We start from the raw sequence: 15,904 nt of genomic DNA, 5'->3' as shown, positions 1-15,904 counted from the left end.
TCGAAAGGACTATTCGATCAATCAAAAGTAGCATAAAAGTTTCTAGCAACCAAAGTCCATAAGTCAAAACTAGATTGATTGATCGACATGGTAGTTTGATCGATCAAATGGGGACAAAAAAGGTCCAAAGAGTTGTATTTGAAATTCGAATAATCTTGATCGATCAAAGTGGATTTCAATCGTCGATCGATCTTAATTGAGGGGATCATCGATTGATCGACAATCCACTAGAATGTTTGGTTTGATTTGAACTTTGATGTTTTAATTTATATAAATTGGTAGTAACCCTTGAACATTTGGAAACATTGAGATGGTAAGAGAACTTTGGTTAATTAAGATGACACAACATGGAAAGATAACTATTTATATGTGTTGTAGGTGAGATTTAAGAGAATTCAAAATCTGATGGTTGGATTCTCCATGTGGGCGGTCCCAAGTTAAAAAATGATTAACCAAAGGTGAGCTAACTGTATAGGTTTAGATATATGCAAACAATGAGCTAATTTAGCTATATAATTTGAACATTGTAAACTAATTAATCTTGTGATAACATCTCAGAATCCACATCAACAAAATTCACGTGAGTGATCCCAGCATATTTCCTCTTCTTTGTGGTTAAAATAGTTGTATGGACACTCTGTTTATTATATTCTTTTGTATGGATTATTTTGCTAGAATTGAGCAAGTTGAAATAATATTGTTGAACCGTGACGACATATGTGATTACTTTTAATATGATGCATTGATCATTCTCATGCATTCCCTAGGGGCTCTCCCTGGAAGACCTGTAGGTACTTACAATACCATGTGACCTAGGGGACCATCTTTGCCCACAATATGTGGCAGCCTACCAAGATGGTAGAAGTCTAACCTAAAAGGGGAAATGCGGGTTTAGAGGATCCAACTCAAGCAAATGGGCTGATCAATCCATTTGATGCATTTACGCATTGATGTACATCGTAACATTCATACATTCCTATTTTTATTATGGTGTGCATGAACCATAATGAGTAGCATAGCTAAGTGACGTTATATTATGAAAAAATTGCACATATTTAGTTAAAGATGAAATAGTTGCTCGAGTCCCAGGATAGGAGGGTGAACTAATGGATCATTCACAAGGGCAATGGCCCTATTTTGAAGAAGATGAATTAATTAGATGCATTTAATTAGTATTTTATTAGAAATGGAACCGATGCTACTCTTTTTTATTATGCTACTCTTTTTTATTATGCTCTGGAGTTTACTATAGTTGATAAACTTAAACTAGTGAATATTTTCAATGATTGGTTGGCCAACAATTTAATAAAGTTTCAAATGGATGGATTGTAATATAATGTTTAGCCTCTGTGAATGTTATAGATATGTGGACTTAATGCCTGTAAATTTTCTTAGTAGTTGATGTATGCGAATAGTTGGAATAATTAAACATGAAATGTCTTGTTGAATGTTTGAATTTGTGAATGTAGAGTACATTTAAACGAAGTCTCTGAAAAACAATGTTAACATATGGTTTTAGTACACTTGGTGTACAAGTCATAGTCTGTTACTCGAATATAAAGGTGCACAATTAGTATCTGAATTGCAGGTCGTAACACAAGCACCCAAAATGAGGCAAATATGATACTCAAGCATACCCCAACAAAGAAAGAACTGGAGATTGAACAACCACCGTTGAAACCTTTTTAGGGCCCATCTTGAAGTTTATTTTCCACCTACCCTATCCAGAAGATCACACAAACCTGATGAAAGAGAAACACATTATTAGCTTGATCCAAGCCTTCTTCGGCCCTAAGAAGTTTTTGGCACTAGGCATCCAGTTGCCTTTGTTTTTGTGGTCCGGTCTACCTGAGATTTGCATCAGGCTCATTTTTAGGATCATGCCCTAAAATGATCTAGAAAAATGGATGTAACACAGTGGGACCGATTGAAGTTCCACACGCCAAAACACTATTCTTTTCACTGAAACAGATTTGATATTGCCTAGGGGTGTACATCGAGTCGAACCGAGTTCAGCTGGTCTCAGCTTGACTCAGCTCAGCCACTGTTTGACCTCAACTCGAACTCAGCTCGGCTCAGTTCTCGAGCCAGACTGGCCAGCTCGGCTCCGTTTGGTCCGCAGCTCGGGCCAGCTCGGGCCGAGTTCGAGCAAAGATTGAGCCGAGTTCGCCATTGAGGCATTTCCACAAACACCTTCTAAACAAACCGATACAGCCTGCAAATGAACCTTGCAGGGAAGTTGTCCACTGAAATAGCAATGCAAAAAGAAGACCTTGACATTGTCAGGGAATCCAAGTTCCATTTAAAGGTGTTGGCGGATGTAACACAAATTGAACTCAAGATTATCGATTGGAGATCGACAGTGGACCGCACATTCATCACATTAAGAGTTGTAGTAATTGACCAGGCAATCTTTTTCCATGTTGGTCTACTTGATGAAGCTTCAATTCTGCTTGAATCAAATCCTTCTCTGTGGATCTCCCCAATCAAGAAAATAACTTGTACTCCTACAACATCAATGGCAAAGTAACGGAGTCACCGAACTGGTTCGATCCGAGTTCGATTCGAGCTGGATTCAATCCGAGTCGAGTTGAGCTGGGGCCCACTCGAACTTGGCTCGAATTCATTTTCGAGCTCAAAATATCGACCGAGTCAAATCGAGCTTTTTCGAGTCTGAGTCGAGCGAGGTAACCGAGCTAGCTCGGTTCGTGTACACCCCTAATATTGCCATTCATTTTGGACGCGGTTTGGCTGGTGACCCCACTTTAGCTAGCTAGCTGATGTCAAAGCTCTGTGGGTCCCACCATGATGTTTGTATTTCATCCATGCCGTTCATTTATTTTGATAGTTTATTTAAGGGCATGAGATAAAAAATGTTGGAGATCTAAATGTCAAGTAGATTCATCAGCCGAAAGCAATGGGGAAAGGGAAAACACATATAAGCTTGATCCAAAATTTTTGTAGCCGCCAAGAAGTTATTAACATTAAGAATTCAATCGCCACTGTTTCATGTGGTGTGGTTCACTTAAGATTTTGGATCTGCATTATTTTTTGGCTCATTCATTAAAATAAACTGAGCTGGAAAAATAGACAAACGGCGTGGATAAAACAAAAACATCATGGTGGGTCCCATGCAGCCTTGACATCAGCTTAGCTGGTTGGTGCTAGGTCACTGGCCAAACATCCTCTACGGTGTTTAGTTTGTGAAAAGAATACGTGGGACCACCGTTGTGCAAGGACTTAGTGGGACCCACCGTGGGCACGTGGTACAAGGGTTTTGCCCACTCATTTTAAGGCATGATCCCAAAATTGAAGGAAATCCGATGGTCAAGTCCGTAGAAAATTTGAATAAAATTGATATTTCTGTTTTGCTTTTCACCCTGGTCTGCATGACCTTATAAGCATGTTGGATGGAAATTAAATATTATGGTCGATCGGCTTAAAAAGGTTTCAGCGGTAGGCATAGGTGGTCCACCGGAGCTTTGGATCTGCTATGTCTGATCTAGCAGAATGGATAGCCCGTATCGATATAACACATATATCTTGGTGGGGCCCACGGAAGTTTGCAACTTCAACGGGACGGGGATTAGATACTGACAAGGTCAGTATCCAGATGGTGACGTCACCAAGCTGTGTGAACCCCACCATGATGCATGTGTTGTATACATACCGTCCAACCATTTTTAGAGATTATTTTACGGCATTATAAAAAGAATGAGATAGATCCAAAGTTCAAGTGGACCCATCACAGAAAACCATGGGAGCAGTCACACCCACCGTTGAAACATTTAGAGGGCCGACCGTGATGTATTTTTGAGATTCAACCTATTCATAAGTTAACGTAGAGATAGATGAAGTGAAAACAAAAATATCAGCTTGATTGGAAACTACCGGGGCCCCTAAGGGTGTGTTTGGACGGCCCCCTCCCATGGGGATTATATTGTATTAGGGTGGATGGAAGGTAATGATGGCTGCGACAGTGAATTGCTGGGATTGCTATATCCAGGAAATCTACCAACGAGTATGTTTGGCCCGCCAGGCCAATCTCGGGATTACGCCCGACCAATCCCTTCCAATCCGTCCACCTAAACATGTCTTAGGCAAAATAGGTGGCATGAGGAGGGATTGGGTGGATTTCAAGGTAATGATGGTGGTGTCAGTAGATTGCTGGGATTGCTCTAATCCAGGTAGAAGTTCACGTACCTGTTTGGTAGGCCCGGCCAATCCCGGGATTGCTCCTTCCAAACCCTTCCAATACAATCTAATCCCATCCAGTCTGCCCGGCCAAACAGGCCCTAAGAAGTTTTGAACGGTGGATGTCACTGCCCCCACTGTTTTTTATGGTGGGGTCCAATTGAACTTTAGATCTATTTCATTCCTTTTGTAACGCTGTAAAATTATCTCTCTAAATGGTTGGATGGCATGGATACAATACATTCATCATGGTAGGGTTCACAGAGCTTGGTGACGTCACTTCAGTAGCGATTTGGCTATTGACCTCGTCAATATCTAATCCGCGCCCACTTCAGCACGTCCCTTAGTCCGATTAGAGAAAAGTGGAGCACCCGATTATCATAATGCAAACATTATTAAAGTCTAAATAAGTGGTGTGTGTATGTGTGTGTATATATATATATATATATATATATATATATATATATATATATATATATATATATATATATGTGTGTGTGTGTGGGGAAAGGTACCATGAGGTCAAGCGGTGTGGGCCCCACCGTGATGCATTTCAAACATCTACCCCATCAGTCAGATGCACCATTCCATCGTGGGCGTAGGTCTCAAAAATCAAGTCAATCTGTGACTTTTGTGGGCCACACCATGTACAGAAGTGGAGAGGGGCCGTGCACCATTAAAACATTCATAATAATTTTTTGGGCCCACCGAGATGTGGTTTGCAAATCCAGCCCATCCATTATGTGTGTCCCACTTGGATGAGGGTTCAAACCAAGTTTCAGTAGCATTCAAAACTCAGGTGGGCCCCACCAAGTGCTTTTATATGTTTTTGGCATGTGTTCACATGATTTTAGATGGTATGGCCCACCTGAGTTCCCTATACGGCTGATTTTTGGGATATACCATAATTTAAAGGGGACCCATCAAATGCACGGTGTTGATGGTTGACACACATCACAGTGGGGCCCACACAGCTCGACCTCACGGGAGCTTACCGTGAGGCCGAGCGCATAGTACCTTTTCCATATATATATAATTTTCAGCTGACCTCATATGACGCCATGACCGGTGACGTGTACTAATAATAGGTCAGGCGGATTGGCTGGTGCATTGCACACCAGCTATATAGCTACTGTGGGTGTGGGTACGTATCGTGCGAGGACGAGCACTGACGCTCCTCAAGCTCGGAGTTGTACGAACGGTTCAAAGGAGATCAAAGTTACATACCCTACAGTGATGTATTTATTATATCTACATTGTTCATCTATTTATCCTCGGGACCATATCACAGATAATGGTAGAGGTAATGATTTTCACCATTAAACAGTTAGTGGCAGAGATAATGATTTCACCATTAAATAATTTGTAGAGCCCACCATAACATTAATTTTCCATTCAATTTGTTCATAGGGTCACAAAGGCATGAATGAAGAGGAAAAACAAATTTCATATTGATCCAAAACTTCTGTAACACCAAAAAGGGTTTCGATGGTACATGTTCAATCTCCCATTGCTTTGTGTAGTGTGGTCGAGTTGATAGTTATATTTGTCTTATTTTTTGTCTCAAGCCTTAAGATTAGCTTGTCAAATGGATAGACGGTTTGGATATAACACAAACTTCATAATCAAACTCACAAAACTTGCTCACGTTAATACAGCCGCTGTATAACTGGTGAGGTACCCCACCCAATCCGCTTCCAATAACAAGAGGCGCCACAGAAATTCGGCTCGTGGCTGAGACGATTCGCACGGACGCGGATTTCCTGTAAAAGGCCTTCGCAGGAAGTTCCTGCCCGGAACTAAGGTGGGGCACACCTTAATGTTTGTGAGAAATCCACCATGTCCATCCGATATTTTTAGATCAGTTTAGGACGAGAGGCCAAAAATGAGCTGATCAAATGCTCAAATGGGCCAAAAACGTGAGGTTTGAGTTGAGATATTTGTGTGGCCACGTAAGTTTTGAATCAGGATAATATTTTTGCTTTCGGTACATCCAGGAATGACGTTGTGAACGGTATGGATGACATGTAAACATCACTGCTGACTCAGGGAAGTTTCAACGGTAAGAATTTTTCTAAATATCGTTTCCTTTAGTGCGGCCGACTTGAGTCTTGGATCCTGAGAAAGTTTGGTCTCAGATCTAAGTTGATCTAAAAAAAACGGATGGGCAGGATGGATTTCTAACAAACATCATGGTGGCCCCACCTAAGTTTCCGAGCAGGAACTTCCTGCGGAAGCCTTGAGCACGAAATCCGCGTCCGATTCGCACGTGTGCCTAAAGTGAGTTGGATGGAGTGGATTTTTCACTGATGTTGCCGTAGATTTCTGCCAACAGAACAGGGCCCGACTTATCTGCCACCCGGATCCAGCGATGGAGGTGGGATACCGACCGTCGGCATACCACGATGAATGCATATATCTATGCTCTTCATCTATTTTCTCATATCATTTAAGGGCGTGGACACAAAGATGTGGACACAAAGATGGAGCATATAAAAATCTCGGATGGACCACACCACATGATGTTAATATGTATTAATTTTTAATATATATATATATATATATATATATATATATATGTTTGCAGAATACTTTTTGTATGAGTTTTAGGAATAGTTTCATATTGAAAAAGGAGAAGATTATTTTTTAGTTTAAATGAAGATTTTTTGGTTTAAATGAAGAGTTTTTGGTTTAAATGAGAATAGTGAAGTATTGTAATGTTTACTTACCTAGTCTGAGGAGAATTGAACTTGGGCACGGCCCAACGCGATGGCATGTGAGGCAGTGTAGAAATATGACTATTGCAGATAATACAGAAACTGCTGCATGTGGTCTTATACATTTCTTCTTCTTACTCATTTTCTGGAATTTTTCGTTTATTTTTTTGCAAGATACTATGTAAACAGATTTTCATTAGTAGGTCTTTGTGTTCAGCTTCGTGTTTGATGAATGCGTACCATCACTGGACGTGTTCTTATTTTCAGATTTATTTAGTTTTTTTGATTTTTATAGTTTACAGAAGATATTATTTCCATATAATTCCTCAACACATGAAATAAAAAACACCCACCGCTAGAACCTTTCTTGAGTTCACATCAATGTTTAAATGTTGATAATGTCACGTCCACTTGAATCAAACCAAAACACAAATATCAGCTAGCCCGCAAAAAGTTTTTGATGGCCGTTTTTTGGAGCCATGTGCTAAAATGATATGAAAAAAGCAAATAAACGGCATAGATTTAAAATACAGTTACGTTTCCAACCACATGCGGTATCAGGAACGCAGCTGCGGGAGAAAAAGTAATTCCCGTCGGTCACGTGGACGCGGATTGCGTCCTGCTTCCCCCGGACTGTAATCCGTCGGACAGGGTTATGTGAGTCTCACTGTAATGTAAGTGTTTTATCCACGCTGTTCGGCGTTTTTCTCGTATCAATTTAAAATATTATACAAAAATTAGGCAGATCCAAGGCTTTAGTAAACCATAAAGTGGGAATTGAACGTCCACCATTAAAAACTTCTTGAGAGCTTGAGAAGTTTCAGATCAAGATGATATTTGTGTTTTCACTTCATCCACATCCACATAAGGTGAATAGTTTGGATGGTAAGAAAACATCACGGTGGCCCTTATAAAAGTTTCAACGGTGGCTGTCATTATCACTGCAGCTTGTTTTGGGGTGGTCCACTGGACTTGTGTACCTGCCTCATTGCTTTGATAAACCCTTAAAATGATCTTAGAAGAGCGATGAACCGCGTAGATAAAACACAAACACCACGGTGTGCCGCACAGAACCCTCCCCAGACGTATTACCGTCGGGGCGGGGGTAGGACGCCATCCGCGTTCCCGTCACGTTACCACAGCTGAGGTTCGGTGGCCTAGCTACACGGCTATACCAGATGAGTTCCCTCGTGTCAAGGAAAACTCTTACGTGTGGTCAGAAGGGGCTGACTATTCAATGATGAGGACGGGGGACTTCAGATTGATGAGATCCACACCGTTCATCAGTGTGCCACCCTGCGTTTAGTCCACAGTCCAAAATCAGCCATTACCCAAAATTCACTTGCTACACTATGCGAACGGTTCGAATGGAATGTCCCATCATTAAAACCGTCGAAATTGTAAGTAGGGTCCACCGTGGTGTGCATATGTCATCCAATCCAGTCATCTTAAATGTCACTCCAGGATGAATAGTTTTACCAATAATCATGGATGCAGAAACTCATGTTAGCAACAATACAAGAATTTAAGAGTTTTCAAGCATGGTTTTAGAACATTTCCTATCCACACCGTCTATAAGTTTTTTGCACTTTATTTTAGTGCATTGTCCCAACAAATAAAGCAGATCCAAATCGACAAAAAGGAAATAGGTAATCGAACGCAATCATTAAAAACTTACATGGCCCAATAAAATGTTTATTTTCCATCTAACATGTTGATAAGGCCACAGACGTGGATGAAGTGAAAACACAAATATCAACTTTATTTAAAACTTTCGTGTCCCCCGATAAGTTTTTAACAGTGGATATTCCTCGCTCTATGGTCCACTTGAGCTTTGGATTTGCTTATTTTTTATACCATGCCCTGAAATGATTTTTTAAAACTGATGGACGGCATGGATACACAGCACATGCATCAAGGTGGACCCCACAGGAAGGTAAACACTCACTATGGTGTTACCGGTAACACGTAATTAACATCCACGCAAACATTCTTCCTTCGGCATCCGACTCCGTATTCGCACAGCAAGACATCCGGGCTGGTCAGTACTGAAAAAGCTCTTGGCTGAGCATGATGTATGTATTTTATCCAGGCCGTTCAATATTCTTTCATCTTGTATTTGGACATTATTCCAAAAATGAGGCTGATCCAAATCTCAGGTGGACCACACATTAGTGATTGAATTGCCACCATTGAATTGCCACCATTAACAACTACCTGGGGCCAAAAGAGTTGGGATCAAGCTGATTTTTTTGTTTCCCCTTTATCCAGATCTATTTGACCTAATCAACCGGTTGGATGGAAAATAAACATTACAGTGGGACCTAGTAACGTTTTAATGGTGTGGTACGTTTCTAATCTTTTCCCTCCAATACGGCGAAGACCTAAGCTCCAATACGGCGAATACCTATCTACCGTGTATAAATGTATAAATGTAAAAGCTATGTGGACCCGTCTGATATATGTGTTTTATCCACGCTTTCCATCTTTTTTTTTTTTTTTTTTTTTCATACCCTACATTAGCCCAAAAATAGGCAGATCCAAATCTCAAATGGACCACACCACCACGAAACAGTGGGTATTGAACACTTACCATTAAAAACTTACCGGGTGTATTGAACACCGACTACCAGATGGCAAATAAACATCGTGGTGGGCCATAGGAAGCTTTCAGTGGTAGTGGGAATCATTTATCGCTGCTTCATGTGGTATGGTCCACTTGACTTTTGGATCTGCCTCATTTTTCGGCTCATGCCCTAAAATGAACTGGCAAAATGAATGGATGGCATGGATAGAACATATGGCCCACATAGCTTTCCCACGTTTAAGTAAGTGATTTGTTATCCGCTACGCAATCCGAGTGTATAAAACCTGATTGGAGTGGATTCTATAGATTCGTAAACATACCAATCACGTAAACTTACATATAACCTGTAGGGGATTCCCGTTTTCCAAGCTTTAGACTTATACAAAACCTGTAGAGCATTCCCGTTTTCCACCGTTTTTCCAAGCTTATACTTACAAAAAACCTGTAGAGCATTCCGTTTTTCCAAGCTTTGGTGTTTTAAACTGTAGATCATTTCCGTTTTAGTTTTCCAAGCTTGGGTCTTTTACTTTAGAGTGTAAAGATGATGAAGGATCGGATTAGTGATTTACCAGACTTTCTTATCCATGAAATCCTTTCTCATTTAGAGATGAAGGACGTAGTAAAAACCAGCGTACTTTCTGCTAGTTGGAAGCACGTTTGGACGCAAACGCCAGTTCTCAACTTCAAGCATGACCACGACATAGGATTTGTTAATAGATATAGATCAGTTGAGGATTTCTTCCGCTTCGTCTGCTGTTCGCTTGCTCTCCACAAATGCCCAAAGATCCACAGAATCCAGCTCTCCTTCGACTATTCTACATACCAAGATTACTATGACAAAGAAATTGATGGGTTGATCCACTTTGCGATTGCGCGAAAAGCCAGTGAGCTCAAACTAGATAAGTTACCCGGCCTCTACGTTCTAAACCTCTCTCTACTTGAGATGGGGTCACTAGAGGTTTTAAAGCTTCACCGTTGCACAATCGAACTCCCTCCTCCAACTTTCAAAGGCTTCAGAAACCTTAAGATGTTGCCCCTCTCAAATGTGTATTTTAATGGTGGCGATGTGGAAGAGCTCTTGGCTTGCTCTCCAATACTTGAATCTTTGACAGTCATAGAATATGGTAATGATATCAGAATTCCTGCTTCTTTGAATGGGCAGCTTAAGCACTTATCTTTGAAAGGAGAATATGAGTTGGATATTTGTGCCTCAAACCTTTTATCATTGGACATCTCTATGGTAATCGACAATTTTAAATATTCGCCGGAAAGTGCATCTTCACTAACTGATGTGTCCCTTGATTTTCAATTTTTTCATAAACAAAATTGCTTTATCACAAGAAGTGAGGATAGAATGATGCAGGAGATTCTGAAAGATGTCCATCGTGCTAGAGTTCTTAAACTACATGGTTGTTGCATTCAGGTATGCTTTATTAATTTAGTGATTTTTATATGTAATGTAAGGTCTATGTGGGCTCCACCGTTATATGTTCCAGACATCCACACTATGCATTTGTTGTTCATTTACATGTTATAATATGTCCCAAAAATCAGCCATATCCAGAACTCAAGTGGGCCACACCATCTAAAACCTTTGCAAATCATGTCTAAAACATATAAAGGCACTCAATAGGGCCCACCCAAGTTTTGGTATGGCATGAAATTTGGTGTCACCTCCACACAAATAATGGATGAGCCAGATATCTGAACTGCATCTCAGTGGGCCCTATAAACAGTCAAGAAGGTAACTACGTACATCTCATGGGCCCTATAAACAATAAAAAAGATTTCAATGGGTGGGGATCCACTCTCAACTGTTACCTGTGGTGTGGCCCACTTAATGATTGTTGGTGTGGATGTCCAACATATAGATAATCAAAGGGCCCACAGAGCTCGGCCTCATGGGAAGCTCCCATGAACAAAAGGCATCTTCAAATAGAGGAGATTTAACAAAACCAAAGTTCAGTTTCTCATGACCAGGAAAAACACTAGTTCAATAGGCTACTAACTTTTGAATTAGGTCATATAGCTCTAGTTTTGCATTTTGAACTCCCATCTTGCTTAACGAGATATGTTACAAAGATGCTTGTCTATAAAAGTTGAGATCTTACCTAATTTTTTAAAAGAAAAATAAGAAAGAAAAATCTATTGAGATCTTAGTTTCATCCCAACTTGACCAACAGAATTCTTTGGAACCAAAATAATTTTCCAAATGATTCTCAATTGGCTTCTTGCAGGGTCCAACTCCATGGATCAGTGTTAAACAGACTTTGTTTCAACACAGACCAGGGATCAAGTGCCCATGTGGTGTGGGTGGTTGTTTAAAAAATAATAATAATAAATAAATTAAAATGAGCTCTTGCAACTCGATGGTCTAAATTATTTTTCTCTTTTTTTGATTTGCTGTTTTTTCTGGCTTCTGCTTTAAATTTTGGGAGCTTTCGGTTAATAAAATTGTAGTTATCATTAAATAATAATAATAATAATAATAATAATAAAAAAAAAAAAACTAGCATACCAAAATAAATTTGACGAATTGAAAGATTAAAATCTCATCGTTTATACTTTTTTCTGGAGTGGGAAAATCAAATTTTTAATATTTATTTAAGGTTTATTATTTTTATTATTATTATTATGTCCTAACTTTTTTGGTTCTTTGAAGGTGTTTTCTATGTGGGAATTGAAGCAGGTATCACCTCCTATCTCTATGCATAAGTGTTTGGTGATAGAGTCAGCATTGAAAATGTGGGAACTTCCTGGTATAGCTTCTTTGTTGAAGAGTTCACCTGATCTTCAGAGCCTTGTAATTAAGGAAATTCATGGATACCTATATGTGAGTTCTACTTCCACCACACTATATTTTGTTTTCTTTTTTCATTTATTACTATAAAATAATGCTACCTTTCGATAGTCAAGTTACTCTACTTTGTAAAGTATTAATAGGTAATGCACCTGTGTTCTCAGTTGGATCAGACATTAATGTACAGACATGAGTCTGTTAAAAAAGGATATTTGGAATCACGATTCTCTTGTCTTCTACATCGCCTCAAGACTATCAAGATATCTGGCCTCACTAAGGGGATGTTTGTTCTCAAGAATATCAAAGGCAAAATACAACTTGTGAAAGTCTTGTTAAAGCATGCTGTGGTCCTAGAGAAAATGACTATCCACATCACTCATAAATCAGATTCTTGTGATGAGGATAAGGTAAACTTGTCAAGATCACTCTCAAAGTTGGGGAGAAAAGTTCAAGCTTTTGACAAAGCCTCTACTCGCGCAGAAGTATTGTTCTTGTATGATTTCGATCAATGAGATTTTTTTCCTTTCGTTTTTTTTTTTTCAGGATGAGAGGATTCAAAAATGGTTATAGAGGACAGAGTGTTCCGAATATACTATTCATGTTTCTAACATTTAAATTGTCTTGAGTTTTTCGATCTTGAAGGTATTGGCGATTATTGATTTGTTGTGTTATGAAAATTAGACATGTGAAAGAGAATGCTTCTGGATTACCAACTCTGTTTTCATGTACTCTATTCTGATGAAAAAACTAAGGCCTCATTGGGTTGCCACTTTTTTTTTTTTTTTTTTTTGAGAATAATACATTCAAATTTACTCCAATTATAATCAAGGAATCCTATCATAGAACCACTATACAAGAAACATGAATAGAGTTGAAAAACCAATCATCAAACACATCATGGGCATGCATAATAACAAGCATTCCTCTAACTATGAAATCAAAATAAATTCATAAGAAATCAACCATAGTCCATCAGCCATATCCAATTACCTTCTCTTTCAAATTTCAATCCCAGGAGGGGTATTTAAAACTGGTTATAGAGGATAGAGGGTTTACCTAATTTGCAATTTACATTTCTAACATTTCAATTGTTTTGAGCTTTTTTTTTTAATTGAAGGTATTGGCGATAATTGATTTGTTATGTTATGAAAATTAGACAGGTGATAAAGATTGCTTATGGATTACCAACTCTGTTTTCATGTGCTCTATTCTGACGAGAAAACTAAGGCCCTATTGAGTTGCCACTTTTCTTCTTTCTTTTTTTCTTTTTCTTTTTTTCTTTAGCAGAATACATTCAAATTTACTCCAATTATATACAAGAAATACCATCATACAATCTGTATGTGAGAAACATAAATAGAGCTCAAAAATCAATCATCAAACACATCATGGGCATGCATAATAACAAGCATTCCTAAATCCAATCATCAAACACACCATGGCCACGCATAATAACAAGCATTCCCCAAACAATGAAACCAAAATAAATTTATAAGAAATCAACTACTCTCACAAACATAGGCAAATGACCTTCTCTTTCAAATTTCAATCTGTTATGGGGAAATCTGGATAGGGTCAAACATGGTCGGTCCCACGCCATCCAACCCAATTAGTAGGGCATCGGAAGGAGAACATCATGTCAAGCGGGAACAGATTTCTAGACAATGACCCTAGGCCGAGTAAGACGAGCTTTCATCCTTGTCCTCGTCCTCATCCTCATCTTCATCCGAAGAAGGATGGTCGAGCTTGGGCTCGTCCTCGTCCTCATCCTCATCTTCATCCGAAAAAGGTTGGCCGAGCCGGAGGCTCGTCCTCATCCTCGTCTTCATCCGAAGAAGGTTGGCTGAGCCGAGGGCTTATCCTCATCTTCATCCGAAGAAGGATAGCCGAGCCGGGGGCTCGTCCTCGTCCTCATCCTCATCCTCGACTTAGAGGCCGAGGGCTAAGCCCTGAATAGGCACACCTAACAAACTCCGACACCGACGACTCGACTATGAATTTCGGCCACAAGCACTTAGTCTCGAACTCAGATGGGACGAGGTCTGAGCCGGGAAACCAGTCTCAATGTGGACGTGGCCAAAGGTCACACCTGGAGATACGCTCCATTAAGACACGATGCGCTACACGATCCAAAGAATGTGGAGTATCTCCACGATTGCAATATCCGCTTGATAGAGTAGATCATGCCGAGATTGACGAATACGATTCGCTCGTCCCACAGGTATAAATACCAAGGGACCCCATTGCAACAGGTACGTAATATCTTACACCCTCTCTTTACATTACGCGATTTAGACCCAGATTTCCTAGCTCAACTTAGGCATCAGAGGGTCCCCTGTTTAAGCCAGGGTCTCCTTTGCTCACCTAATCTAGAAAGTTTTATCAGAAATGGAGAGAGAAAGAAATAGGTGACAGTGGTGGAACCCGAACCTGGCGGACAACATCAGTTGTCTTTGCTGCTACATACTTAATCAACTCCAATAGGGTCATCCCAACGGACTTGGAACCGAGAAGGAAAGTACAAAGCGTTACAAAATGAAATCCAGATACTGAAGGACGAAATCAGCCGAATGAAGGCGCAAGAAAACCAGCAGGCACCTCTTAACACGATGGAAGCCACCCCGGCACCCTAGGAACGACCGCAGCAAGTCAGTTCTCGGGTCAGGGGGTCCCAGGCACAGCCCACACGATCTCCCAACCCTACGCACAGTGCAGTGTCCCAGAATCGGTCCGCCCGAGTCTCGGAACTTGCTCGGGATGCGGAGCCATCATATGTCTTCACAACTTCAGCTCTGGCCCCTACTAACCTCCACCATCGGTTGGAGAAGAGAAGACAGGGCAGAACGCCTGAGGTGGCAGAGGCCTCCCAAGAGACAGTAACTGAAAATCAAAATCCTTGGGAAGCTTAGCTTAAGGAACTCCACAACTAGATCAAGACATTGTAGAAGAATCAACAGTTTACATCCGTCTCGACTACAGTCTGGGTAATGATGAAAGAGATCGAGCCTCCCTTCACCTCAGAAATCATAGACGAGGTGATGCCATAAAGGTTCAAGATGCCTCCAGTCATTCAATACTACGGATCTGGAGACCCGTCAGAACATGTGAAGTCCTACCGTTCGTGGATGTAGATCCAGTCGGTCACAGACAAAATGATGTGCAGGGCATTCTCGATAACCCTCTCCGGGTCTACTTGGAGTTGGTATCGGCAGCTTAAGCCAAAGACGATCGACTCTTTTGTGAAGCTTAGCAGATTATTCCTTACCCAGTTCATCTCTGGTAAGAAGAGTCAGAAGCTGACTACTCATCTGTTCACCCTCAAGTAGACTTCCTTGCCCGCTTCAATGAAGAGACGTTGTTGGTGGACGACTACGATGACAAGATGACACTTTCTTCCATGTTCAATTGACTCAGGGAGGGAAAGTCCATCTTCTCAATTGGGAAGATTACGCCGACTACTTTAGCTGAGCTCATCAGCCAACCTCAGAAATACACCAATGCCAAGGAGTTCTCTAACTCCCACAAGAATGTCCAAGTTGCCGAGCAGTCGTCTAAGGAGAAAAGACCGAGGAACAAAGAGCCTCAGTCAACAAGCAAGAAGCTAGA

The 15,904-nt window shown here is 40.5% G+C and overlaps 1 protein-coding gene across 1 annotated transcript; it reads left to right on the top strand.

Annotated features, from left to right (window-relative positions):
• The first annotated feature begins 10,039 nt into the window (after positions 1-10,039).
• LOC131255074 (putative F-box protein At1g49610) lies at positions 10,040-12,810 on the top strand. Its single transcript, XM_058255772.1, has 3 exons — positions 10,040-10,921; positions 12,188-12,331; positions 12,463-12,810. Exons 1-3 carry the CDS (start codon positions 10,040-10,042, stop codon positions 12,808-12,810), a joined length of 1,374 nt encoding a protein of 457 aa, XP_058111755.1.
• The last annotated feature ends 3,094 nt before the right edge of the window (positions 12,811-15,904 follow it).

The sequence above is a fragment of the Magnolia sinica genome, chromosome 9, assembly GCF_029962835.1.
Source record: "Magnolia sinica isolate HGM2019 chromosome 9, MsV1, whole genome shotgun sequence".
Lineage (NCBI taxonomy): Eukaryota > Viridiplantae > Streptophyta > Magnoliopsida > Magnoliales > Magnoliaceae > Magnolia > Magnolia sinica.
The sequence above is the reverse complement of the archived record's forward strand: the minus strand, read 5'-3'. Positions and strand labels throughout refer to the sequence as shown.